General features: G+C 43.9%; 1 protein-coding gene across 2 annotated transcripts in view; it reads right to left on the reverse strand.

Moving 5' to 3' along the window:
* ARHGAP25 (Rho GTPase activating protein 25) overlaps window positions 1–27,998 on the reverse strand; it is a 75,911-nt gene that overhangs the window by 13,378 nt on the left and 34,535 nt on the right. The window contains exons 3-5 of one of the 2 annotated variants that reach the window (XM_081101008.1): window positions 19,684–19,771; window positions 14,135–14,251; window positions 1,804–2,011 (exon numbers count right to left, since the gene is read on the reverse strand). In XM_081101008.1, coding sequence (XP_080957134.1) covers window positions 1,804–2,011; window positions 14,135–14,251; window positions 19,684–19,771 — 413 coding nt within the window. The remainder of the gene's footprint in view (window positions 1–1,803; window positions 2,012–14,134; window positions 14,252–19,683; window positions 19,772–27,998) is intronic. The other variant, XM_081101009.1, reaches the window with a different exon arrangement.

The following is a 27,998-nucleotide window of genomic DNA, read 5'->3' on the forward strand; positions in this document are numbered from 1 at the left end:
CAGAGACAATAGGTACTGGAAGTGTACTAGCTCTGTGATCAGGCAGTAGCCAGCCTAGTAGAGGCTGGACAAAGAGATTTTTAAATTCATGTTTTTATCTTGAATGAGAGTCTGACACACCTGTACTAGAATCTGCCAACACAGTTCCTTTGATTTCCTTCATCTAGAGAGGCAATTTTGGGGAACGCACAGTGAAACTGCACATGTGACCAATGTAGGGGTCTAGATGAGTACCCGCAAGGCGCATGTGGGCCCAAAGAACCAGTCCTGGGAAGACCCTGAAGGACCCTTCCTATTTCTGGCTGTGGGAACTCCTCAGTTCTGGCAGTGGAGATGTGTGATAACTTTCCTCCTTCCAGATCCAAATATTTCAGAAGAATCAAAGACTCTGGCTCTGCCACCCAGGCTGATTTTATACACGCAGGAGGCTAGGGCAGGTATTTGGCAACCCAAATCACCTCTATGCCTCCTGGCTCACTTCACATTGCTTTTGCAACAACCCACCTGCATCTTTTGATCAACTCAAAGCTAATTAAAAACATAGGAAGAAAAGTGAATATAAAGGTGGCAAGCTTAATTGAACGAGTGCCTGGTAATGAAAATCAATTTACGGTGATGCTAAAAGGTCCTTAAATTTCATGCCCATAACCTGGTATAAATCAAGTAACGACTCCACCCCATTGCTTTCCTATTAAAATATAGCACCCTTGCTACACTAACCTGTTACGTGCCAAGGGCAGCAAAGACAGGCCTACGGTGGCCCAAACTAAGACAGTGGCTGTGAGAATGGAAATGGATGGGTGTTAGAGATGCTTCGGAAGCAGAATGGAAACACTGGGAACTGGAGAGACAGGAGAGGGAGAGGGGAGCAGTGAGACTATCCACACAGCATGACACCCAGCTATTCACCCTTCCCCAGGATCAGCCCTGCTCCTCCGTCCTCAATAAGCTTGTGAAGAATTTCAACCTTTGGAAACTGGATAGTGCTCAGGCCTTAATTGCTAAATCTTAGTTTATGGGCCGCTGATTTGGAAAGAATAATGACTTTTTCTTGCCAGCAGGACAAGTGCATGCAGGCAACCAAGGCAAATATTGCACAATAAGCAGAGCGCGTGCAATGTAGGGTGGTGGTTGTCCTAGCCGAGCGTGGCAGACAAGAAAACCTCAGCTGGGAGGCAGAAGGAGGTGGGGAAGGAGGGGAATGGTGGGGAGAAATGTCCTTGCACCAGATATGCCCCAAACAGGGCTGGGCAACATCCATGGGAAAACACCAGGCAGCCAACCTGTTAGTATGTACTCCCTCCAGAAGGGCTCAGAACTAAGTTCAGAATTGGATAGGACTGTGCTCTCCCACACTAACAAGGGCCAGTCTGGTCGCTTCAGGAAAGCGGAGGGAGACCATCGCAGCCCTTGGATCTGGGCATGGTGCGTTCTCCACCACACCCAGTCTGTTGTACAGGCAACTCAGCCCCACGTTCCTTATCTGCCCTGAAGGCTGGGCCTGGAACTAGGACTCATCTTTCCCTCTACCCCATACTCCCCTCCTCCTGTATCCTAAACATCTCCTGAGTCTGCCCAGCAGGCTCTCCGTGGAGCTCACATCTCTCTCAGGTAAGGGATCACCACGCTCTCCTAACTGTGCCCCAGGCTCCCACATTCTAAACTATGAGCAAAACAAAGGCTCTTTCTGTTGCAAGCCAGGGCTCTCGGCAGTGTCTGTGTGCGTCCCATAGCTCAACTGGAAAAGAAAAGTCCTCTTACGCAAGTTAAGGCAGAGGGGAGGGCGAGGCGAAGGCAGCGTACCTGTCAAAGGAGGGCCTCTCCCCTGCGTCAAACGCATCTCTGAGCTGCTTCACCAGGTTGTCCTGCCCAGGCAGCCGGAAGATGCCCTCTTCATTCAGGCCATGTTCGAGGATGAACTCCGCACACTTCTCCACGAGGATGGGCACCAGGTGGGGGCCAAATTTCTGCTCATAGGCCACGGTCTCATCCAAACGCTGGCCAAACACCGCTGGAAGAGAAAAGCAGCACCTGCCCATTATTTTGAGTCCCGTTGGATGAACTGACAGGTCAGAGCGCTTTGCCTATTTCTTGAATTTCTGTGTTGCCTATGACCTCAAAGGTTTTGGGGAAATGATACTAAACAAAATAGAGGAAACAAGTCGCCCACAATATTTCCTGGGGCTGGAAACTGGGCCAGTCTCTGTCAGTCTCTTTCTCTTGACACACATTTTTACGTATTTAAAGTAACAAGTCACTTTTATTCAGAGTGCTAGGAGTTGTGTTCAGGGCTTTGCATATCTTTTCTTGTTTAATGTTGACAGCAATCCTATGAAGTGGTATTAACTGTTATGTCCACCTTACTGTTAGAGATACTGAGCCTTAGAGGCACTGATGAACTTGCCAAGGTCAGAAGCCAGGGCATGGTACCGTCAGAATTCAAGTCCAGGCAGTACATGCAAGAGAATGTGCTCTTAACCACAGCAGCGAACAGGTGATTTTGAATAACCTGCTTGTGTTATATCGCATTAAGCATAAGTCTGTCACATGGATGTCTCAGAGCGTGTTAAATCAGCGTGGCATTTGAATAATTTAGGTTGGTTTACTGTGCTTGAGTATTTTAACATTGCCACACAGAGAACATATTCATTCGCCTAGCAGAGTTCCTGGAATGTACGTAGCACAATGCATTTTTTTCTAATTAATTGTTTAATTAATTATTTGACATTTGGATGGATGAGCCCAGGCTATTTCTTCTTTTGAACTATTTCCTTAGGGCAAAGTCCCACATGCAGAATTACTAGTTCACAGGGCTTGAACATTTTAATCACTCGTTGGTATGCAAATCGCATTCCAAAAACACTGTTCCAAATGACAGTGCCTCCAGCAATGCATGCATGGACTAGCTCCGCCCCAGCCCTGTCAGCGCTTGGCTCTGGCCTTTTTCCACCCCAGCGGTGTAATAAAGTTAATTTCTAAATCAGGATAATCAGTGGCTACTCATTTTTTCCCACGAGGCCTGGAAGTTCAGAAGACAGGTTATGGTTTCAGCTCTGTCCTGCCCGAGTTTCCCTCTGTTATAATTAGGTCTGTGGCACCAACCACCTCAAGCCCTAGACACAGATTCCCAAAGCCTTTGGTTTTTTTCCCATGATTCTCTCTCTAGTTGGTCCCCTGGACGAGTCTCTAATTAACGTGGATCCCACCTAGCAAGAGCTCTAATGGGCTCTCAAATTTCCCATGTCCTTTCCACTCCTACCCATTGTCCTAGGCCAGCCCAGGCTGGATTCCTCTCTCATCTATGACGGTGTTTCTTCTCTTCTACTATGTTCAAAGCCCTCCTACTACTTACCTTTCTAAACCACGGGTCTACCTGAGCGTATTCCCCCTTATTTTTAATAGTCAGCCACTTCTTCCCAAATTACCACAGCAGTGTTTTTCAAATTACCCCTCAAAATCCTCGGGGTTTCCTCTGAAGCCCTTCCCTCACAACATCAAGTGCTTGTGAGGTGAGGGCACGGGATCCAGGAGCAGCTGAACAAGTGGGTCTCTGTTCTCCCTACTCCCAACCAGACCTGCTGGGCTGTTGTCTCACTTGTGTTTCAGTGACACTGATTGAATATTTCTGTGGCTGAAGTTTGGAAGCTGGGGCTGGCATTCTTTAGATTGGCATTCAGTCTGGCACCCACCTACCTTTCTGGCCTGACTTCCTGCCACACCCTCAAAGGCACCTCACCTCACCTGGTGTTCCGAAAGCCCACAGTGCTCGCCAGTGTTCATGCCCTTGAACGGTCCCTTCTCACTGCCCAGTCTGTTCATCTCTCCCCTCTCTGTCTGCTGGAATTCCATTGGTCTTCCTTGGCTCCATTCAAGGATCGTCACCTCTGGTAAGCCTTCCCTGACCCCAGCCTGAGAGATTCTATCTCTACTCTGTGTATCCGTATCCTTCTCAAATATCCCAACCCCTTTCCACACTGTGCTGTAATTATGTGTATACCCCTGTTCCCTCTGTATAACTACAGGCTCCCTGATGCCAGAAATATGGGGTTGGTCTCTTTTGACTCCCAGTGTTTAGTGTAGGTCTTGGCACAGGTAGAGTCAACAAATTTTGCTAAATTACTTAATAAGTCATTTCATCTTCAAGCAAATGCTTTCCATGATTCATGATAATTTTGGCATTTATTTAGTTTAAACACTAGTCGAGATCTCAGCAGATAAAGTCAGCTTTACACTAACATTTATTGAGTACCCTGCCATGTGCCAGGAGCAGACCACATGGCATTCCATTGGCTATACACAGTAAGGGACTGTTATGCTCAATTAGTTTGTCATCAAATTATGAAAATTAAAAGACCCCATGCAAAATAATGGAAAACAATGAGAGAATGTCAATACAATATAAAATTAGATTGCTGTTTGTCCATAAAATGATCTGGGTAGATATATTCCCCAAATTGGAGGGAAATAATTAAAATGATCTGACTTAAAATATAGGCCACATGGCATTTGTAAAATTCCCTTTGAGGGGGTCTAGGGAGAAGCACTTCAAAGGGAGAGGTGGATGTGTTTCCGAGTAGATGAAACTTGAATTCAAGGGGCCCACTGGGCCTCCTAAGGAAAGATTTCCCAAACACAATGTGACAGTGTGCACACAGCTGTCAGAGCTGTCAAATGTGAGCAGCAGTTCCAAGGTCCCCAAGCAGAAGGAAGGCCCACTTTGCAGGTGACCTGGAATCAAGCTGCTGCTTATACCCCTCTGCACAGTCAGTCCTCTAACTTTCCTCCTCCTCTGAGTCCATCAGTCTTGTCCTGTGTTCCTTCTCTTTTCCTCCCATACTCCACAGTCAGTCATTTCAATGTCACTTTCACCAGTACACTCATTCCTCACATCTTTTCTCTCCATCATCTCCACTCTGCTGATTTCCACTCCCTCTCCATGCCTTTATCAGGCCACTGGGAGCCATGCAGGGATGTGGCCTAACATTTCATGGACATGTGTATTTCCAATCTCTGTAAGATCGGTTCCAAAGCTACACCACTTCCCTTGAGCTCACCACCATTCCCTCTCCTGTCTCAGAAGGTGACCTTGTCTCCTCTTTCCCTTATCTCCCCAAATTGAGGACATCATGAGTGAACTCCCTCATTCTCAGTCCCCGCCTCTCTCATTCTTCTTCCTGTCTGCCTGCCTGTCTCTCTTAGAGGGAGAAAAGGGCCCTGTGCTTCCTCCAAGATAGTCTTGTCCTCCACCCTGTTCACCTCTTCCAAGATTTCACTCCTTCTCTTTTTGTATTTTTTCTCTTTCAATTGAAAGAGCCTACATGTGTCTAAGTCTTTGCTAATTTATTAAAGACTAATCTCCTACCCCAAGTCTCAAACACCCAATGCTTTCCTTTCTTCCATTCACCAGTATATTCATCCAAAGAATGATGAGTCTCCTTCTTGAGTAGTCCACCCTCACAGCCCTTACTTCTGCCCTTAGCATCCACTTCCCAACCCCTCAATCCTCTCCATCTGGGTTAATCAGCCTGCATCTTTCCACCCAGTCTGCCCAGTAAAATTTCCAGTGCCCTCCTCTGCTTATCCCACACTCCACTGGTCTTCACTGAAGACTCTGATGGGGGTGATTCTTCTTCCTTTTCAAGACTTTCTCCCACGTGAGTACAGAGTCACCCACTCTCATTCTATCCCCACATCTCTATGGGCTCTTCTGCAGTCTCCTTTTCTGTGCCCCTTCTCCCACCTGCTGTGCCATTTCCTGGCATTCCAGCTCAGATGTCCTCCCACTCTAGACATTGGGATGTCACCTACAAACAGGTAACTTAAAATCCACATGTCTGCTCCAAGTCTCTCCGTATCTCTCTCCGTCATTTCTCTCTCTCTCTCTCTCTCTCTCTCTCTCTCTCTCTCTCTCTCTCCTCTCTCCTCTCTCTCTCTCTCTCCTCTCTCCTCTCTCTCTCCTCTCTCTCTCCCTCCTTCCCTCCTATTCCACAAGTCCAACACCTAATGGCAGTTCTCCCAGTGTCTTTTCCAACCTCACTCTCATTCTACGCCCTCCCGACTGCTCACAAGTCACCCTTCTCCTATAGCATTCCTCACAGCCATAGTATTTGGTCAATCCAGCAATCAAACACCAAGCACTTTAATACAAGGTACCTGCACTCAGCCCAGTTAGCAAAAGTGTGAGTGTCGAAATGATCTGCAACACCCCTCTTTCCTTCCAGATAGATCAGTACATTCTAAATCGCACTTTAAACTGTCTCTCCCCTCTATCCTTGCTGCCACTTTCAAAATTACTGTAATGATTTCTTATGCAACTCTGTTTCTTGCAAATTCCTTTCACTGGAATTCACAAATCACTCAGCAAATACAGACTGAGCATCTGCTGTGGTAGCTAGCGATTATGATAAAAGGAGTGAAAAATGGTCTTTGCTCTTGAAAACTCTGGAACAAATGCCCTTCCTCCTTCTCCCCACCTGGAAACCTGATCTTACTATAGCCCAAGTTCAAATGTCATCGCCTCAGAGGGACTTTACCACTCTCCTCTGTGCTCACAGAGCTCCCTGTACATACCTCTATTCTATCCCTTCTCATGGATTTTACAATGATTTATTTAAACATCTCTCTCTTCCATTGGACTGTGGGCTCCTCAAAGGCCGACAGCCTGTCTGGCTCACCATCTATTTTTATCTCTTGGCACCGAGCTTGGCACATGATGGACCAGTCCTCAAGGAGCCGTTACTCCCTGCTGTCCCCTACCCCTCCGGTACTCAGCCTTGTCTCCCGTGAATACACTCTGATCAGCATTTCTTCATACTTGCATTTGCCAAGATCAATGGTCTATTTTACATTTATAAATCCTGGGTTCACATTCTCCATCTTCATATTAATTCCTCTATCAGCCCCCATCAAATTACCCCTCCTTCCTGATAAAATTCTCACATGGCTTTTGGACCACCACTCTCTCAGTTCTCCATTTATCTCATTGGCTGCTCTTTCTCAGCCTTCTCTGATGACCCTTCTGTGTCTCCCTGTCCTCCAAATGTCAGAGTGTCCCAGGCTTTCTTTTCCTCATCTGCACATACTCTGTAAATCTCACTCACGGCTTTAAATATCACCCATATGATGAAGACTTCGGAACTTTACATCTCCAGCCTACAAATCAGCCAAAGCTATTCTCTCCAACAAGACATAGCTGCTGCACGCTCTAGACACATCAGGACCAACAGGGTCCTTCTTACGAGAGAGGAGCATCCCTGTTTGCTTTAGTTTGTCTAGGTCAGGCTTCACCACTCTTCATCTCAGATTGAATATGAGGAGTTTGGTATAAAACGTCCCTGGAAAACCAGAGACCAATCCTGAGCTCTGCCTACCTCTGACTTCTAGGTCTTGATTGCCCCCCTCTGATCCTGGGTGGACATGAAGTAGCCAAATATGGGGAATAGATGAGCTGAGACATCCCAATGAAACTAAGGAGGGGGCCAGTGAAGGAGGAAGGGAGTGGGAGACACTCAAAGACCATTCTCCACCCCAAGGCTCCCCTTCTGTACCGTGGCGTCCTAGGTTGCACCTGCTCCTTCAGTGCACTAGTGCTCTTTCTGCCTTCTGCCAGCCACTCATTCACTGGAAACTGCTCATCATGTTGGACCAGTCAACAGTAACAGAGGCATTTCCGTCTTAACAGATACAAATTTTAAATGATTAGCTAATCACAATGTCATATAATAATAATTAATTAAGCTAATTCTATGACAAACTGTTCTAGAAGCTTTCACATGAGCTCTCAGTCCTCATAAGAAACATGGGAAGTAGATATTACTGTCCCATTTTACAGATGAGAAAACTGAGACTCAGATCAGAAATTTATCCAAGGTCATATTTGCCCCATGATTCCAAAGCCAGTGATTGAATACCTTCTGTTTAAAGTCAGTGGAATACAATTGTCTGGGAGGAATTTCAGACATCATCAGGTCTTAAGGGAAGGGAGGGAGAGGTGGACTGAAGCCCAGTTTCTGCTTATTGGCCATCATCCAGCCTTCATTTCTCAAGACCCCTCCCTAGTTTTGCTTAAAAACACACACACACACATTAAAAAAAAAAAAAAAAAACACTAAAAAAACAAACCAAAAAAAAACACCAAAAAAAAAAAAAAAAAAAAAACAGTAACAGGACACTGGGTTAGTTTGGGGAAATTAAAATGGAAGGATTAGCTGTTACTTCCTGGTCTCTCCTTCATCATCACTCAAACATTCCTGAGTTCAAGACAAGAGCCCTCCCCCCCACACACACACACCCCCACACCCCACCCCACACCCCCGGTCACCAGGAGAGTCTGCCCGCCCCCTCCTGCCCCCAGCTTCACCCCTTCCCACTGGCCCTGTCTGCTAAGCATTGGTACCTGCTTCCCGTGGGCGCAGTTCCAGGAGCTTCCCCATCCCTGACAAGGGAGGGAGGAAGGGGAGCGGGGCTAAGTGTCTGTTGGAGGGAGACCTGAATCACACAAGAGGGAAGAAATACCTTTCTTTCGGAGCCTGTGGATTTTCTTCCTGAAATTCCAGCCAAAGAGCAGTGCCAGAGAGGGAAAGCCACAGCCCAGTGCCCACTGCGGCATCCTGGGAATACGAGGCAGGCAACAGCAGGGAATCGCAGCCTCTGCTGGGCCAGCCTCAAGCCTTTCCTCCTCCCCAGGCTGGGAGAGCCACCCTCTCTCGCCTTCAGACCAGCACATGCTTGTAAATACTGCTCGGATTCTGACTCCAGGACAGAAACTCTGGGATCTGTAGGCACCTGCCCCGGGCCCTCCCTTCCTCCTTCCCACACCACTTCCCCTCCCCACTCACCTTTATACACATGACTCTTGGCTTTTAAAGAGTGAACATAAAGCTGTCAGGGCCCACAATAAAAATAAGTGCCTCCTTTTACTTAGCAGCTAATTGTCAACTGCCATTCAAGGGATACCACGGAGGTGGGTTAAAAAAAATTCCCTCACGCAAGCCCTTACCAGCATTGCCCCATATATCAAAGCATCTGGCAGGGACACAGGATTTCACTTAGCGTTGATGAAGCCAGCCCACCCTTCTCTGGGAACGCTTTCACAGTTGTAGGTGGTTTGATTGAGCCTTCAGAGAGAATAGTCTGGGAGGTGGGTTGTTGGCTCAATGGAGATGCTTTCCCCCTCCCATGGAGATGACTTAGCAAAGAGTGCAGCAACCCTACCAGACAGGCCCAGGAGACTTGAAATGGACTTTTGGCATCACGGGGGTAAGAAATGAGGGTTGGGGGTGGGGGTGGGAGTGAGGCTGCGATTGGCAGGAGCAGGGAGGATTGCCAGGAAAGGCCCTGGGCAGTGCAATGCTGCCAACCAAGAGTGTTCATCCCTCCATTCACTCATAGGCCAGGAATAGAGGACTCATTTTGGACTCACATTCTCCTTCATTTTGAATTCACTCCCAGGTCTGGCAATGTTACCTCCCCAATGCTGCACAGACCTAGTCACGTCTCTCCATCTCCACCATCACCACCCTCTTCCAAGCCACCTTAAAATGAAGACCAACATCTTTGTTAAGGTTCTCTTCACTGTTTTCACCTTCCTCTCAGTCCAAAGCCTGTTCTTTCTGTCACAGGACATTTGCACATGCTATTTCTCTGACAGACACTTCCTCTTCCTCTTTCCCTGCCTAGTTAACCTCTATTAGCCTTTCAGATTTAAGCTTAATCATCACTAGTTCAGGGCTGACCTGAATTTCTTAACAAATACAATTACCCCCTTTCCCTCCCCCCCACCCAGCACCCCCATCTTATCATGTGTTTTTCCTTTGTGGTATTTTTCTGAGTTGTAGTTACATGGTTTTCTTTGTGTGTGTTTTTAAAATTAATTTCTGTGTCTTCTACTATACTGTGAGATCCTTGAGAGGAAGGACTTTGCCTTTTTTTCTCTTCTCTTCCTTCCTCACCCCTGCCACCCTTCTCTCTTTCACTGTTGTACCCCTAGTGCTAGCACAATGCTTGGCCTATGACACATTCTCAAGAAACATTTGTTGAGTTCATGAATAAACTTGTATCTGTCTGGTGTTAGGATCTGGGGGAGGAGAATGAGGGAATGAATGAAAATGAGTAAAAAAATCATCCCTTTTAATGTCCAATTTAGCTAGAGAGAAAGAACCAGAACACATGGAACAATGAATGACAGACACAGCACTCTCTCACAAGCCACACTGTGCTACAGATTGTGAAATCATGCTCTGAGGGACAAGAGAACTTCAAAAATGAGAGGAAGCCAGGGAACTTAGACACTTAACAATTCCATACTTACATACCCTATGCCTAGTGTTGGCAAACACACAAAGACGCTTAACGCATGGGACCTACTAGTACTCCAGGGCCTTGGTATCTGGTTGGGCTGAGCAGACCTACTAGTATACACAATTTAGTGCAGTGCTTATGCGCCCAGCAGTGGCCTGAGAAATGCCTGCGATGGCCAGCCTCCGGAGGACGAGGGCAGAACGGTCCCGACTGAGCAGCAATTTGCAATGTGAACGGCCTGATCGCTGGGGATGGGGCAGAGACCAGGTTTCAGTGTGGGGATCCAGTGGAGGCAGAGCCTTCTTACTAAAAGGAGGTTGTGTTTTGAAGAAAACAGGCAGCTATGAGCCTGAGAACAAGTCACCAGTGGTGGAGATGTGATCTCCTCTCTTCCCTTTATCCTACTTAAATTGCAAAAACCCGGAATTGCATCCAGAACCTCTGGGGGAGGTGCTGCTGTCTAAGGTGTGACAGTGTGATTGATGGTAAGAAATATATATTTGGCCTTTGACTCGTTTCTTGGCACAGAGCTCGTAAAACTCTTGGAACTTCCATTATGAGAGTTATAAAGGTATCTTTTATCTTTTGGAAAGCACCAGATGATGGGAGGGTTGGAACTTTCAATCCTACCCTCTCAACTCAGAAGTCAGGGGAGGAGAGAGGGCCCGGAGGGTGAATCAATTCCCAATGGCCAGTGATTTAATCAATCATATCTGTGTTATGAGGCCCCATAAAAACCCAAAAGGACAGTGTTCAGAGAGCTTCTGGGTTGGTGAACACATGGAGATGAGAGGAGAGTGGAGCTCCTGGAGAGGGCATGGAAGTTCCATGTCCCCTTCCCCATACCTTGCTCTATGTATCTCTTCCATCTGGCTATTTCTGAGTTATATCCTTTTATAATAACTGGCATATGGTAAGTAAACTGGTTTCTTGAGTTCTGTGGGCCACTCTAGCAAATTAATCAAAACCAAGGAGGTCATTGTTGGAAATTCCCATCTATAGTCAGCCATCCTGAAGCACAGGTGCCAGCTGGACTTGCCATGACATCTGAAGTGTGTACGTGATGGGGGTCAGCCTTGTAGGACTGGGCCCTTAGGCTGTGGAATCTGATGCTATCTGGGTAATGTCAGTACTGAGTTAAGTTGTAGGACTCCCAGCTGGTGTCTATGACGCGTAGGAAACATCCACACACTCGCACTGGAATTGGGTCCTGGATCAGATAAGGTGAGAGGAATGCTCAGGGCCAGCTCCCAGGCAGAGGAGCCACGGGGAAGAAGCTGGGTATGCCGTGGAAACCACGTAGGCCATCTTTCCCATCAAGGAGAAAGGGGGCCAGGAAGAGGCCTTAGCTTTGCAGAACTGTCATTAGAGTGACTTCGAAAAGTTGGGATTCATTGCCTGGGGGGTGTAGATGACTATTGGGGTCTGAAAATACCCTGCAGTTGAACTCAAAATTATTTTGTCTGAACATGTCTTTGAAGAGAGTATCCAAAGCTTTTATTGAATTCTTTAAGGGGTCTATGAACCCTAAAGAACTTCACTAAAGCTCACCATTAATGTGCTTGAAGGAAGATCATTCTAGAGCAGCGGTTCTCAACCTGTGGGTCGCGACCCCTTTGGCGGTCGAACGACCCTTTCATAGGGGTTGCCTAAGACCATCCTGCATATCAGATATTTACATTACGATTCATAACAGTAGCAACATTACAGTTATGAAGTAGCAACGAAAATAATTTTATGGTTGGGTCACAACATGAGGAACTGTATTGAAAGGGCCAGAAGGTTGAGAACCACTGTTCTAGAGGGAGCAGGCCATTTACCAAATAATTTTGCAGATAAGCTGGTAGTCATTTATCAAAGTAGACAGCCTAGGGGAGTAGAACACAGTGCTGCTTGGATAAAGGGAACCATTCCTGGGCCTATTCCTTTAATAAACATTTATTGAGCATCTACTCTGTCAGGCACTATGTAGATTCTGGGATAGAGCACTCCCCCAAATAGAGGGAAAAATTCCTGCAAAGCAGAGTGAAGCCTTCATTCTAGTGAGGGGAGACCAACTCAAAACAAATGGGTAGACTATTTAGCTGTTAGAAGAAGGTAGGAAAGGAGAAAAATGAAACAGGAAGAGGGGATAGGGAGGGCTGGGAGAAGGGTGGGGAAGGGGTTCAATATTAAATGAGATGGTCAAGGGTAGGCTTACTGAGGTGATGTTTGAGCAAAGACAGGAACAAAGCAAGAGACCAAACCATATAGCTACCTGGGGAAGAGAATTACAGACAGACAGCGCAAGGACCCTGGTTCAGAAACATTGCCATGGTGTCTGGAGAAGATCAAGGAGGCTGGTGAGTTTGGAGTGAAACAAGCACAGGAGGAGGCACTGGAAGACAAGGTAAAAAGTAATGGATGGGGCAGACTGTGCACTGTGATTCATTATAAGCCTTTGACTTTTCCTCGAGGCAGAAGTGAAGCTATGGGACAATGTTGAGTGGAGGAGGACCTCCACTGACAAACAGGTTTAACAGTTCATTCTGGCTGTTCTGTTGAAGACGACTGTAATTCAGACAAAACAGTATAACACCTCACAGGACGGTACAGTGAAAGTCATGAGCAGTGGGCAGGTTCTGGGTGGGAAAATCCATAGAACATTTCACAAATGAGGCAGCAGCAGCATTCTCAGACTTCTCAGTGGTTGAGGGTGCGTGCCCTGCCCAGCTAACAGCACCAGGGGATCTTTACAAGTGGAAGTGAGCTACCTCCAGAGGCAGGAGCCCTGGCCCTGCTGCTCCATGGCTGGATCCCTTGGGCAAATTATTTACTTCTTCAGGACTGAAGTTTCCTGACTTACAAACAGGAAGAACAAACAAGTCAGACATTTGTTCTTCCTGTTTGTAAGTCAGGAAGTCTGACTTGCCCCGGGACCTCAGACTGGACTCTGCTATCTTCAAATGCCTTCTCATCCTGAGATCTATCATTTGGGTTCAATGAGAGGCTAGAAGAGCATCTGAAATGCCACAGCAAAGCCAAACCCTGTTCCTTGAATAAATAAATAGTGCTGTACTCCTCCCTTGGACTTTCCCCAGCCTACAGGACTTAGGCTTGACTTTCTTAGGATGTTGGCCATGGGGAGGGAGGAGGGAGAAATCCCCATGTGGATGATGACACAGTGTAGCAGTGTGCAGTGGCAGGGCCGAGCTGAGCACAAGGGACACAGATGTTGGCTACAGCACACAGGCAATAGTTTGACTCAGAGCAGGTATACGTTAGGCAACATCCACGACCCTTGTCAATGCAGACAGCCTAACGTGCTGGGCTGGGAAAAACAGAAAATGTCAACCATTTCACAATCCAGGGCAATAAGGAAGGTTGAAGCTACATTTACGCAGGCTGGATAGCATATAATAGAGCTTTAGTATATAAAAGCTTCATCTCAGCCTGATTAGCACCATAAAATTATTGTGTTTAGGAATTGGGAAATGTTTAATGAAACCATGTTATTCTTTTTTTGTAATAGGTTGCCGCTGTTCAGGATGACTGAGGCAGGCACTCCTGAGTTTGGCTGTCCCATCCAAATTACTTCTTTTCTTATAGCCCCCACATGGCAGGTCACAGGCCCCAGAACTGCCTCACTGCCCCAGGCCCTAGGTTCACAGGTGGACTCCAGACATCAGCTGAGATCACCTGGGGCAGGAATCTAGAGGCTTGACAATGAGCATGGCCTCAGAGTTGTCCTCTGGCCTTTGGACACTGTTCAAGGAAAGATCAAATCTAGAGCTACTTCCCCCCTATCCCAGAGATGTTACAGACACCTGACCACAAAAGCCTGCGGGGTCCTTACCTCCAGAGGGTGTGCCAGCGACTCTCTTAAGGAATTTAACCCACTCCTCCATCTCCGCCTGGGAGCTGGCCATGAGGACATAGGAGTCCTGTCCCGTCCGACTCTGGTCCCATGAGGCTAGAGGAAGAAGCAACACCAATGAAGGTCTTAGAGTGGAAAGGGGCTGGAGCAGGAGGAAGCAAAGAGAAGTGAACCTGAATGGCTTCCATGGTTCAATTAAACAATCCTTCAAACAACACCAAAGCATTATCTACTTATCCTCAGTGGCACTGAATATCTGTGCACCCTTATTGTTTTTGCTGACGCTCTAGTTCTCTAGACAAGCACTGACCACAGTGGCTTGCAGTCAGGGAGGGTGATTTGGGCTGACAGCTGCTCCTGTGGAGGACAGAAGCCATTTGCTACCAAAAAGGAAGAGGAAATTCACGGGGCAGGTTCCGTATTAGAGGAGACAGGATCACCCCATACAAGTTTGAAGACTTCGTTCAGTTCATCATGCCAATCATAGTTTCCTAAGCTACCCTTGAATGCAGTTGTGGGGGTGGGGAAGGGAACAGCATCTCAGGAGGGAGGGACAATAAATGTATGTGTGTCTTTCTCATGAAATCAGTGCTTTCTGCTCAGGATTACCGCTCTCCCGTCTGTACAAGACATTGCAAATGTTAGGTTCTTGATTCATATTTAATTGACAAATAAAGTTTGCTAGGATTTTATTTACCATTTTTTACTTTAAACACAAATTATAAAAGGATATCTGTAGTATTTCCTGAATTGATGTTCTCAAATGGACAAAATGGTGGACAAAATGACAGGGGCTGGAGAGAGTACGGGAGGAGACCAAGAGAGAAAATGAGAGAAAATATAATAGAGAACAATAGGGAGAGAGAAGGAGGAGAAAAAAAGGAGAGCATCAAACATGGGTCTTGGGAAGGACAAGAAAATAATAACAACCCTTTTCAATGATCAGATTCTATTAAATTTCAAAGGCCTTTGCAGACATCAACCCAATCTTCTCTCAATGTCAGGGCATTTCCCTCAAAGAGAGCCTGTTTTAGCACCATATTTGTGGACACTCTAGTTCTCTAGACAAGCACTTTTTCTTTCAGGAAAGCAAAAGACTTTCAATTCCCACCGGGTCTGGTCTCTTGAACCCATCTTAATGTCACCAAGCCACACCTTCTTTCATCCTCTGTGGTGACCTAATCCTGAATCTACGTTACCATTGGGTTATCCGCTGTTCTAACCAGCAGTGCCAGTCCACGGAAGCCCTGGCTATTCAGGAACATCCTGAGATCCGGGTGTTTCCAAAAGTAGAATGGGAAGTAAAAAGTTCTCAAGGCAGAACTGAAACATTCCATAGAAATCACAATTTCCCTTTGCTCTAGTATCATTTCCACTCCACAGATAATGTAACTGAAGCCCAGAAATTCACAGGCACCTGCTCATTGGTACCCAGTAAGTTACTGCCAAACTCAGGGCAGGGCTACTGCTCTCCTTTCTTCTAAGAAGAGTTTCCACTAGGCCATATTGCTCCCAATTTTGGCCAAAATTTATCTGGTGTCTTTCCCCACCATGCCCATACCCCAATCCATTCTGTTGTTAAGAACTGCCTTTCAGTTTACCCTGATTCCTGAGAGATAGTTTGACCATGGCAACCCCATGGAGAAACATCCAGCTCTCGAGATGTTGCAGAGTGGCCAAGGCTTGATCTGATAACCCAATGTCAGCATAGATTCAAAATCTGGCCATCCCATAGGGTAGAGAAGGCGAGGCACAGTGATATTAAGGTTCAAGAAACCAGGTCCAAAAGGATTTTGAATATCTTTTGTTGCCCCATAAAAAAAATGCACATTGAAGTGCTAGGATAAGCTCTCTTTGGGAGAAACTGCCTAACATTAATACAAAGCCCATGAATAGCAACTCTGCCCTCAGGGACATGCTTTCCCTGACTTAAACAGTTTGTTCAACATGTCATATATTGGGCTATTTCCCTTATCAGAAAGAAGCCTCCCTTCTTTTCTTCCCTGCCTGCCCAACTCCTACCCATTTTTAAAAACCTAACTCAAATGTCATCCTCTCTAGGGATATTTCTTAATATCATCTCTTCCCACTTCAAAGTAAGTGGGGAGTCCCTATTCTAAATCCTTTAACATCCTATCCTTACCTCTCTCACAGTAGTAGCTAAATTATCCTGAACATCAGTTTCCTTATCATTAATATCTAGGCAATTATTTAATACTAGAGGCCTGATGCACGAAAATCATGCAAGAGTAGGCCTTCCTTCCCCCCAGCTGCCGGTACCAGCTTCCCTCTGGCACCCGGGACCCGGGCTTCCCTCATAGCCCCGGCTTTGTCCAGAAGGACGGAAGGACATCTGGAAGGATGTCTGGTCTAATTAACATATTATGCTTTTATTATTACAGATGTCCAAAACTAAAGCCTGCTCTTCCCCCCAAAATTTGCTAGCTGCACAAATCTCAGCAAATACATCCTTCCAATTGTTTAGGCAAAAACATTGCAGTCAACCTTGGCTTCCCTTTCCCATATCCAATCTATCAGCAAATGAAGTCCCGTCTACCTTCAAATGTATCCAGAAATGATTATTTCTCACCCCTTCACCATTCTCATTTCTCACTTGCATGATTGCAATAGCCTCTTCATTGGTCTCTCTGCTCTGTCCTTGTCTCTTTTTATTCTCAACTCAAAAGAGTGGAAAAACATAAGTCAGATCATGTCATTTCTTTGTTCAAAACTTCCCAATGGCTTCCCATCGTTATAGCATAAAAACTAAACTTTTTACAATTGCCTGCAAGTACCAGTAAAAGCTGTGTTCACCTCTGACTGAATCTCCTACTCTTGTTTCCTGTCATCATTCCACTGTAACCACATTGGTCTCTTTGATGTTTCCTGAACATGTGAATAGGCTCAGAGACTTTGCATTGACTATTCCCCTTCCTGGAATGCTCTTCCTCCAGATGGGCCCTTGGCTCACTCCTTAAGGTCCTTCAGATCGCTCCTCAAAGGTCACCTTCTCAATGATGCCTACTCTTCCTGCTCTATTTAAAATGACAAATCAACCACTGCCATCCCCATCTCAATCAGCACTTTGTCTTTCTTTGCTTCATTTTTTTCATAGTACTATCCAAGCATAAAAACTTTACAATCTACTCATTTATTTGTTTCTCTTGTTAGTCTCCTCCCATATATGGCTATATGCAGGCTATTTTGTTCTTTGCTGGATTCCCAGTTCCTATAATAGTGCCAGGCTCATAGCAGATGCTCAATACATTTGTTGAATAAGTGAATGACATCTAATAAGGCAGTATGAGAATCGAAGGCAACATATGCACCGGAAGAAATAACCCCCTTATCCCTGGGGACTCCCTTTGGGTAGGAGACCAGATATTTTTCTGCGGGAGGTAAGAAGGGAGAAGGAAATTTGCCCTAAATTTTTGCCTGTCCCAAATAAAGAAAAACATAACTACAAGAAATCCTGGCCCTGATTAGCAGGGTCATTTCTTATGCCAGCAATGGCCCCTGAGAATCATCTTGCACAGGAGAATGACAAAAAGAGGGACTAAAAATTCTCTGCATCATAACGTAAAGTGTTTTATCTTGGAGGAGACTTGGAAATGATGGAGCCTTTAGGAAAATTGTTCCCTACCTTACCATGCTTTAGAATTGTTTTTCTTTAGGAGACCGTGTGTGTGTGTGTGTGTGTGTGTGTGTGTGTGTGTATGTGTGTGTGTGATCTAAGAATTTCCCCAGCAGCCTGCACGTGTGAGTGGAAATGAAAGAATAAATCTTCATTTTACCCCAGCACAGCAATCTCTGAGGGTACTGGACTTTGGTGCAAAGACCATGGTGAGTTTGCAGTTGGAGTTTTCGGTAGAGCTACCCAAGATTGAAAATTCAGGCTTTGAAACACGTGTGACCATGGATGGTGGCAACCCATGAATGGTGCTGGGGAGGGAATCCTGGGAAAGAGGTGGGTTTCCCCAGAGAGGAGAGGCTAAAAAAATAAACTCCTTCTCTGAGGAGGAAGAGAGATGGATAAACCTTCAGATAAAAAAGCAAGAGAGGACCCATGAGGAGGTTCCCTGGGAAGAGCGGAATTTAAAAAAAAATATGTCTTTGTTTTATATGAATAGTCATAGCCAGTTTTAGGATTCGCTTCTACATTATAATTTCCTCTAGCTCTTCCCCAAATATCAAACACTTACATGGCATTAACTTTATACCAGACACTGTACCAAGTGTTTCGTATATATTTCTTTATTTAAACCTCACTATTATCATCATTCATTAGCCCCATTGTACAGATTAAGAAACAGAGGCAAGGAGAAATGAAAGAACTTGGTCACAGTTACACAAATAGTAAATGGCAGGAAAAGGTTTTGGACCCGGACAGGATGGCTCCAGATTGGGCACATCTAACCTCTCTGCTACACTGCCTTTTCCATCAAGTTTCTTATGCATGTAGCTGCCTCGTGTGAGTGGTGGGGGAGGGAGCTAAGGGGAAGGGTGCTCAGGGGACGTGTGGCCTGCCCTGTTGTGTCAGCATGGTGCAGCTGCCTGGCTGCACGGCCTAAGCAGCAGACCTGGAGTTCCTGGTGGGGCTGGGCTGGCAAAGGAGCAAGAGTCAGGGAGAAGCAGCCTAAGTGTGATGGATTCACGCAAATACAAACTCCCCCTGAGACAAAGCAAGACAAGCTCCCCTTGTCCCACATGCATTCCAGGAAGGTAAAGTGACTCTTGATTGGGAAAAGCACCCTCCCGTGTGCGGCTAACATGTTCAATAGGTGAACTGCAGCACCTGACACGAGCTAAGTGCTCAGCAAGTCAGAGCTGTCATTCCTTGTTAGGTCACATTGAACCACAGGAGAGACGGTTGACTGTCAACTACTTTCCACCTACCAAAACGGCAATTTCACATGGTTCAATTTAGAGTTTAATTTTAATGTCCCACTCCCCTTCTAGACTGAACTTCCTTTAGTGAGCAGGGATGATGTACTTTCCAGATCAGTGTCCCAGTGCCTAGTGGAACACCTGGCTCCAAGTCCATGCTCAAGGAATGCAGACAGAGTTGAACGAATGCGCACCCACTGAGTTTGCTTGCTAGTTAATGAACTAGTATGGTTCATTGACTATATACGGAACTACTATGCATTCTTCTTTTGTTTGTTTGTTAATCCTCACCCGAGGATATTTTTCCATTGATTTTTTTTTTTAAGAGAATGGAAGGGAAGGGGAGAAGAGAGAGAATCATCAATGTGAAAAAGACACATCGACTGATTGCCTCCCACATGCACCCCAACCAGGGCCAGGGACTGAGCCTGCAACCAAGGTACGTGCCCTTGACAGGAATTGAACCCACAACCCTTCAGTCCGCAGGCCGATGCTCTAACCACTGAGTGAACTGGCTAGGGCCTACTATGCATTCTTATTAGGTTAGTTGGTTGACAGACTCACTGAATATATCTTTGACTTATAGGATCCAGAAGAAAATAAGAATGTAATATGCCTCTGGCCCACTGTTTGTCACTTACCTGGAATGACTTCAAAGACAAACTTCCCTGCTTCTTCTGGGTTTGTGGCAATCTCCTTGATTGTACTTCCGGGTAGATACATACAACCCTGAAAGATCAAAAGTCAGGCCTTTACGATGGGCAGCAATTGTACCACCTATTAGCTAACATTAAGTTGGAAGACAGGTAGGATAGTGATGGGATGGAGAAGAACATGGAAAGCTCGGCCCTTCTGCTATTCAGGCCTCAATCAAATAAAGTAGTAGCTATCGAGAGCAAGCTAGGTGTCTGGAGAGAAAAGGATAAGGTCCTGACAGGAGAATGAGCTGAGGGGGCATCTTCACCAATGCTTGTCTCTTCCCACTTTTCCAAGGACCTGACTTCCTGGCCAAACCAGATATCAGGTCATTGTGAAGGCTGGGTGGACCATGCTACCTGCTGGGCTGCAAGAGGGGTCATTAAGGGCTGAACCACAGGTAGTCATTCAAAGGGATGGAGTTTTCCCCCTTGCTAAGCAGCTTGAATATATTATTCATTTAGTCCTTCTAGCAATCCTCCAAGCAGGATGTCATTATGCCCATTTACAAGGCAGAAAACTGGAGATCAGAAAGCTTCTGTAATTTGCCCAATGTCACAGAGCTAGTAAGTAGCAGAATAGTAATTCATCTCAGAAGTGAGTTCAAAACCCCTTGTACATGAAGACGCTATTAGACAAACAAGTCACTCCCACCATGGGTACTAGTATGATTGAGGCTTTACCATTCACAGTACATGGTCACAAGCCTAGCTCATCAGATCCCTGCAAAGCTCCATATCAAGAGCATGGTAAGATATGCCACTTCTACTTTACAGATGAGGAAACTGATGCTTTGAACGTCTAAGTGACTGCACGAAGAGACATAGTGATTATGTACTACATTAGTTACTCATAAGTTACATCTCACTGGCTGTTGGAGGTAGCATGTCTGATTCTGAGCTGAGTAGACATGTGTGTCTTTATTCTACAACAAAGTGTGGGTGAAGAGGACAGGCAACAAAGAAGTTACAAAGGCAAGAGTCTTAAGGAATTCTCCGATCAGATCAGGACCCCGAAAGAATAAATGTTTATTAGAGTGCCTAGAAATAAAAATGTCTAAGAATGAGAAAGTAGAAGAAAAAGAAGAAATGGAGGAAGAGTAAGAGAAAAGGGGAAAAGAAAAGGAAAATGAAGGAAGGGGAGAAGGAGGAGGAGACGAAGAGGGCAGGAGAAAAAAACTAAAAAAAAATTGTCTATAAAAGGGAAGTCTGCATTTTCTTTTACATTTCTCTAAGTTCATTACTTAAAAATAACCTCCATCTACATGGTCCTCGCCATCTTTAAATATCAACGGTCTCATAAAAAAGAAATGACCCTGAGGTTGTGTTGTTGAGGCATTTGCATGACCTCTGGCACCATTTTCAGACAGAAGGGAGCATTGCCAGATAGGAAGGGGGGAAAGAGGTACCTGCCTCTCCCAAGTGCCTCTCTAAACTGTTATTTGATAACCCAAATCATTTCACCCAGAAATAGTAAAATAAATACCATTTATTGAGCAATTACTAGGTGATAGGCTCTATGCTAAATGGCCTGACTATATTATCACATATAATCTTCAGAAGAGCTCTATGAGGGAAACTGATATTTTTCTCATTGGAGAGATAAGGAAGTAAGGCTCCCAGAAGTTAGTTAGCTGATTCAAGATCACAAAGCTAGTTAATAGGAAAGCTATAACTTAAACCTTGCTCAGTGGGATTCCAGAATTACAAGTTAGGCTTTATTTACTGGCCCCATTTCCTTGCTGGAAGAAGTAATGATCAGAGTTAAACTAAATCACACCAAGGCATAAATGACAAATTGCAAGCCATTTCCTCATATTGAGTACGACAACCTTGAACAAGAGAGAGGAAGAGTAGAAAATACGGAAAAAGACATTATTAGGGATGGGGGTGGGGTGGGAACAGTGAAGGGAAGGAAGTATTGTCCCAGAAAAGAAAGGGCTTAAATTGCCCATGGCCACTTTTGCCTATTTGACAAGTAGATTGGGGTAAACCCTGTACAAAGATGGAAGAAGGGAGTGGTTTATGCTGGAGGCCACAAATCCTACAGCAATGATCCTGGGGAGAGAGGTTTGTCAATGGTATACCAGAACCCGGTTATATTGGCTTAGAACTATTACATTTTCAGGAACTCTGTGAACCAATTGTTAAACAGGGCATTATTAAAAGTTGTTATATAAACTTACAATGCAATATTTTATATTAAAAAATAAAGGTAATAGTACTAAGAATTCACCACTTCCTAATTATTTATTATATTTAACCATGATTTTTGTCCATGTGGTTATTCACATCTAATCTATTTATGTGGTAGAAATTCTATATAATATCTCTTCTTCTCAACTCTGTGTTCAGTGATGTCATGCTAGTAGTTTGAACCAGCCATGGTAGGAGTATTTACACCACAGAAATTAGTGTGAGCCCATCAGGCATGGTTCAGTGGTTGAGCATCGACCACTGAACCAAGAGGTCACGGTTTGATTTCCGGTCAGGGAACATGCCTGGGCTGCATGCTTGATACCAGCGTGGGGTGTGCAGGAGGCAGCCAATCAATGATTCTTTCCCATCATTGATGTTTCTATCTCTCTTTCCCTCTCACTTCCTGTCTGAAATCAATAATATATATATATGCATGAAATGCTTTAAAAAAATTGGTGTGAGAATTAGACAGACCTTTCTGAGACCTCAGAGGAAAAAAAAATGCACAGACTGCCTTCTATCAAGCCTAGAGGTTCTCAAAAGCAAACACACAAGAGTCCGTCTTTAGCATTTCATAAGTTATTTAATCATTCTCCGTTGTTGGACATTAGGTCCAATGTTTCTCACTATAAGTAGCACTGCATATATTATTGCTTTTGGACAGGCTCTTAAAACCAAAATGATTAGATGTGACATTTTTTTGGCTCTTGGAGATATGGCCACATTGCTTTGTAGAAAGGTGGCACCAATTACATGCATATCATCAGTACAGTTGAGGGCCCTTTCATTTGATTGCTCTTAGATTTGCTCTTAGATTCCCTTTTTGAGGTTTTTAGGGGTCAATGTGCATGTGTTCTTTTTAAATTGACAATGAATTTATATTTTTGTCATAGAAAAATCAGAAAGTGGACCAAAAAAAAGGAAAATTAAAATTATGGGTAACTCCAGTACTCAGAGATAACCTCGGTTAACACTTCTGTGTTTCTCTCCAGGCCTTTTTTCATAAATACACATTCATGATTTTCCCCCTCAAGAATGGGATTAGTATACACATAATTCTTTGTTGTAAATGGCTTTTTTCCCCAAAACAATTATATTATGGATGTCTTCCAATTTCAACAAGTATTAATTTAAGGCATCAAAGGCTGAAATGTATTCTATTGTATATAACACATATATCTATATCTTCCCTGATATAATTTAGCCCCTACCATTGTTTTCACATCACTGTTATAAGCAACACCCTGGTGAAAACCTGCACGGGTAAATTTAATTGTCTACATCAATGTTAATTGTCCACTTAGGTTAAATTCCTAAAATTAGAAATGCAGGGTCAAAGGGTTTGGCTTTTTGTTTCTGTTTTTTAAAGAAAGATAAATTTTACTTTGATTTGGTGGCACAAAAAGCACAAAAGAGAATTAAAACGTTAGTTAAAAGGCACAAAGGAATTGAACAGGGAACAGGAACTAAATTAGTTGAAGCAAATTACCTTATGGTTGTAAATCAACAGGGGTTCAGATAGATGTAAGGAATTCACTTCTGCTTCAGAATAGTTGTTTTTGCTTTTAAACAATAGGACTGGGCCTGTTCCTGGGGGAATTTAGATACTTCATTGCCAATCTTCAATTAAATGAAGAGCCCCCTCTTCATTTAATAAGTATAACCTGATCAGTTTCTTGTGGCTGAATTTTGGAACTGATCCTACCTTCCCCACTCCCTTCTCTTTTTTTTAATATATTTTATTGATTTTTTACAGAGAGTAAGGGAGAAGGATAGAGAGTCAGAGACATCGATGAGAGAGGAACATCGATCAGCTGCCTCCTGCACACCCACCACCGGGAATGTGCCCGCAACCAAGGTACATGCCCTTGACTGGAATCGAACCCGGGACCCTTCAGTCCGCAGGCCAACGCTCCATCCACTGAGCCAAACAGGTCAGGGCCCCCTCTTCCTTCTGATGATTGGGTGACCCAGAGTTGATTCCTTAGTGAATTTCTCCTTTAAGAAAATATCAAAGAGAAAAGATATAAAGAGCCGCCTAAAAGAAATGTTCAAAAGGTCTTATTGTATTTGAAATGGAGCATGGGACCAGTGAACTGGGAGGCTGGGATGGAAGGAGCTGGACCATTTCTCCTCCTCAGGCCCCCTGTACATTTGGGTGCTAGGAGGAAGGGTAATGGACAGGTGGCAGAGGAAGGAGAACGGTCCAGGGACATTTACACCTGTGCAGAAGCAAGGGTGCAGAACTGGATTGATCAAGAGAATTGGATAGCCGTCCCTCTGTCTTTCTGTCCATTCCAGCCAGATACACCAGAAGGGAGCGGGCATGGCTACAGACTCCAGTCCCACATGGGGTTCTGTGAACCTGGGCAAAGAGTTGGAACTCGAGTCTCTGTCCCCTTGTCTGCAAAATGGGACTGGTATTTTGTGCTCTGCATATCTCAAAGGTTTTGGGTGTGGATCAAAGACACCAAGTGTGAAAATACTTTGCAAAATTTAAGATGTTTAAAAAAGTATCCTATTAACGTGAGAATGGAGTTCCTGAGCCTGGCTTTGTATTGCATTCACCCAGTGTGAGCTTTTAAAGTTCACATCTTATCTCCTGGGTTCCTTCCCAAGGCGTAGGGTCTGAAATCATTAAAACACACACACACACACACACACACACACACACACACACACACACACCAAAACAGAATTATAGAATTAAAAGAATATCAATAGAACCCAGCTGGCATGGCTCAATGGTTGAACACTAAACCAGGAGGTCATGGTTTGATTCCCAGTTGGGGCACATGCAGCCAATTGACGATTCTCTATCATTGATGTTTCTATCTCTCCCTCTCCCTTCCTCTCTGAAATCAATAAAAATATTTTCAAGAAAACAGTATCAGTAGAAGACCTTTGAATAACGATGATGATGATGCATATAACAATTATGATGGGCTCTGACAGAGAAATAGTTCAAGGTTTTGCTTTTGCTAATCCAGTGGCACCTGGTCGCTCTCAGGCTCAGGTGATAAGGAGCCTTAGGTAACAGGCTTTCCTAGGGGTTGGTTTTACATTGATGCTTGATCCTTCTTTCGTGAAACAGGAAGGCAAGGAAATAAACGTACAGTAAGGGACTTCTCTGTGCTGGGAATGACAGTGGGTAATTGGGCAATTTTCAAGCAATCAGTGGGCCCCACGAACTCCCAGGCCGCTGGAGGGCTTGCGTTTTTAAAAGGCATAATCCTCTCCAGAAAGGTGGTATGGATTGTCATTTCCACCAGCTGTGCATGAGAATTCCTATTCCCTGCAACACTAAAATGCCTAAAAAATCCTTGGCAATTTGATTAAAAAACAAATCCCTGCCAGTTGGATAAGGGAGCAGTAGTATCTCATTGGTTTACATTGTATATTTTTTAATTATTAAAGAGATTGAACTTTTTATGTGCATTTTTTGTCCACTGCATTTTTTGGAGAAATTATCCACTTGTGTCATTTGCTCATTTTTCTATTGAGCTGTTTCTTACAGTCTTTAAAGAATACTTTAAATATTAAAAGGATTTGTTTGTTATATGTACATAAACAATCTTTCCTGCTTATTATTTGACTTTTCATTTTACTATATTGGTTTTTATGTAAGGTATGGACATTTTAATTTATGACATTAAATTTGCTTTTCCTAGTGCTGTCTCTGTTGCTATGCTTATGAAACACCTGCCTCCCAAAGATTTTGAGGATAACTACATTTTCTTCTAGGGTTTTTATTAGCTACTTTTTTTACATTTAAGTCTTTAATCCATCCAAAAGCATGAATGGTGTAAAACATATGAACTATGCCATTACTTTTTCCAAAGAACTTAGATCATGTCTGTAACTTTCATTTCATTTTAGGTATTTGCAATGCCTGTGAATCCCCAAACAATGTTAAATGGTAGCATAATAAAAGTACTCTATTTTGAATAGATTTTTCTTTATCTTAATGAAGTAATTATGGATATATGAAAAGTCTACAAGGATATCCTTTTAATTCTTGTTTGTAATAATAATATAGAAACATCAGCCCAATGGATTATAAAATGTAAGATTATTTTACCACCAATAAAAATTACATTGTAGAAGAATATTTATATAATGGACAATACTCACAATATATTGTTAAATTTTTAACTAAAGAATATTATTATGTTAACTTTGCATTTAGAATAGACAAGTTTCTAAATATATATATATATATCTATATATATATAAGATTTGGGTAGTTATTTTTGCTAATGGGATCATTTTTATTTCCTACCTTATGCTTTCCCACATCTTACAAATTTCCCATTATGTACACATATAGCTTTTGTAATCAAAATATACATATTCAAATAAAGTAAAATATTCTAAGAAATTCACTGTATTCCTAAAAATTTTTTTTAAAATAAACTTTTTATATCTGAAATTACTATTTAATTTTACCCAATGCTTTTTTCGGCCATTAATTTAGGGGTCGTATAGTTTTTCTCATTTGATATATTGCTCTCTACCTATTGACCAAATATATTAAGAGATTTCCTACAAAATAAACCCTACTTGTCACCCTGGAAGCAGCTTTATCTAATCTTCCCAGACTAATGTAATCCTGAGAGGACTTTCCAGACTTAAGGGAGAGAAGCTAGGACCTTCACTAATTTATTTCACCCTTTGACATCGTTTATGCTTTTTCAAAACAGAATATTTCTACACATGTTACATATCATTTGATCCTATGACAAATACAGGCCAGGTATGATTGTCTAATTTTACCAAAAAAGGGGGGTGTCCAGAAAAATTAAGTAAGTACATGGTCAGATGGTAGTAGAGCCAGGAAACGAACACAGGCTTGGAGAAAGCACACCTGTCACCCTCCACACCTCACGGAAGTAGATCCTGAGCTGTCCTTACCGCTCCTTCTGGAGAGCCCACACATTGTTGCCATCTCCCTCGCTCTCTGCTGATGGGAAGACTTCTGGCATCAGCTATCAATGCACCAGTTACCACCCTCTGAGCCTGTAATTACTTGGATCTGATAGAACTTGGTTGTTCATAAAGTGAAGGAAATCTGGTCACCACGCACAGGACGCTGAGCAAGAACCAGGTCTGGGGGGGGGGGGGAGGGGGGCAGTTTCTGGCCCTTTTGTGGCCTCTGTAGTGACAGACATAACAATCCCCAGTGGAGGCCCTTGGTAGCCAGGGGCTGCTGACGCATCATGGATCCTTAACTCTGTCCTTAAAGAGAACTCTTATTACCAAAATGACTGTCTCATTTCTTCACATACCCTGCCAAGAACCCCCAATATCTTAACCCTTCCTGGGGCTTTCTTTCTGGTTCCGGAAGATTCTAGAACAGTGGTTCCCAACCTTTTTTTAGCCATGCCCCATCTAAGCATCTCTAAAATCCTGATGCCTTCCTCCCTCCCCCTGTGACATATAATTCCTATTATTCAAAAAGTGAACTCCTATTCACATGGAAGAAGCCTAAAAGGCCGTTAACTTGGTCTGAACAAGCTTCCAAAGACCATGGCATTCATGAAAGAGAAAAATAAAAGAACGAAAGGACAGTTGAAGTACTGAGGAAGAAATCACTAAGAAATTGTTTTTAAAAAGTAATAATAATATGAAGTGATATAAAAAATAGCAAATAACGTTTCAAAACAGAGAACTGAAATGCATACATGTCACAATATATATTTATATGCTGTATATGAAGCTCCTAGAACCTTAAGAAATGCAAAAAATTCACTGTTAATAACTCATTCTCAAATTGTCCCCTTAAAAATCAACTTGCCCCCTGTGGGCATGTGCCCCACGTTGAGAACTACTGTTCTAAAGTCTGTCTTCCACTTCCAGAGACATGAGCTCTAGATAGGGTGACCAGGTGTCCTGTTTGCCCTGAGACAGAGTTTAGACCTGGGGTCCCAGGGTAATTGCTAAAGCACCCCTTTCACTCTTATGCAGCATCATGGCCACGAGGAATCAGTGATGCAGGGAGAAAAGATCTAGGCCCAAGATTTAGGATCAAAGCCCTCTAGCTCCACTGGGAAATCCTGTTT

The sequence above is a fragment of the Myotis nattereri genome, assembly GCF_964212035.1.
Source record: "Myotis nattereri genome assembly, chromosome: 10".
NCBI lineage: Eukaryota > Metazoa > Chordata > Mammalia > Chiroptera > Vespertilionidae > Myotis > Myotis nattereri.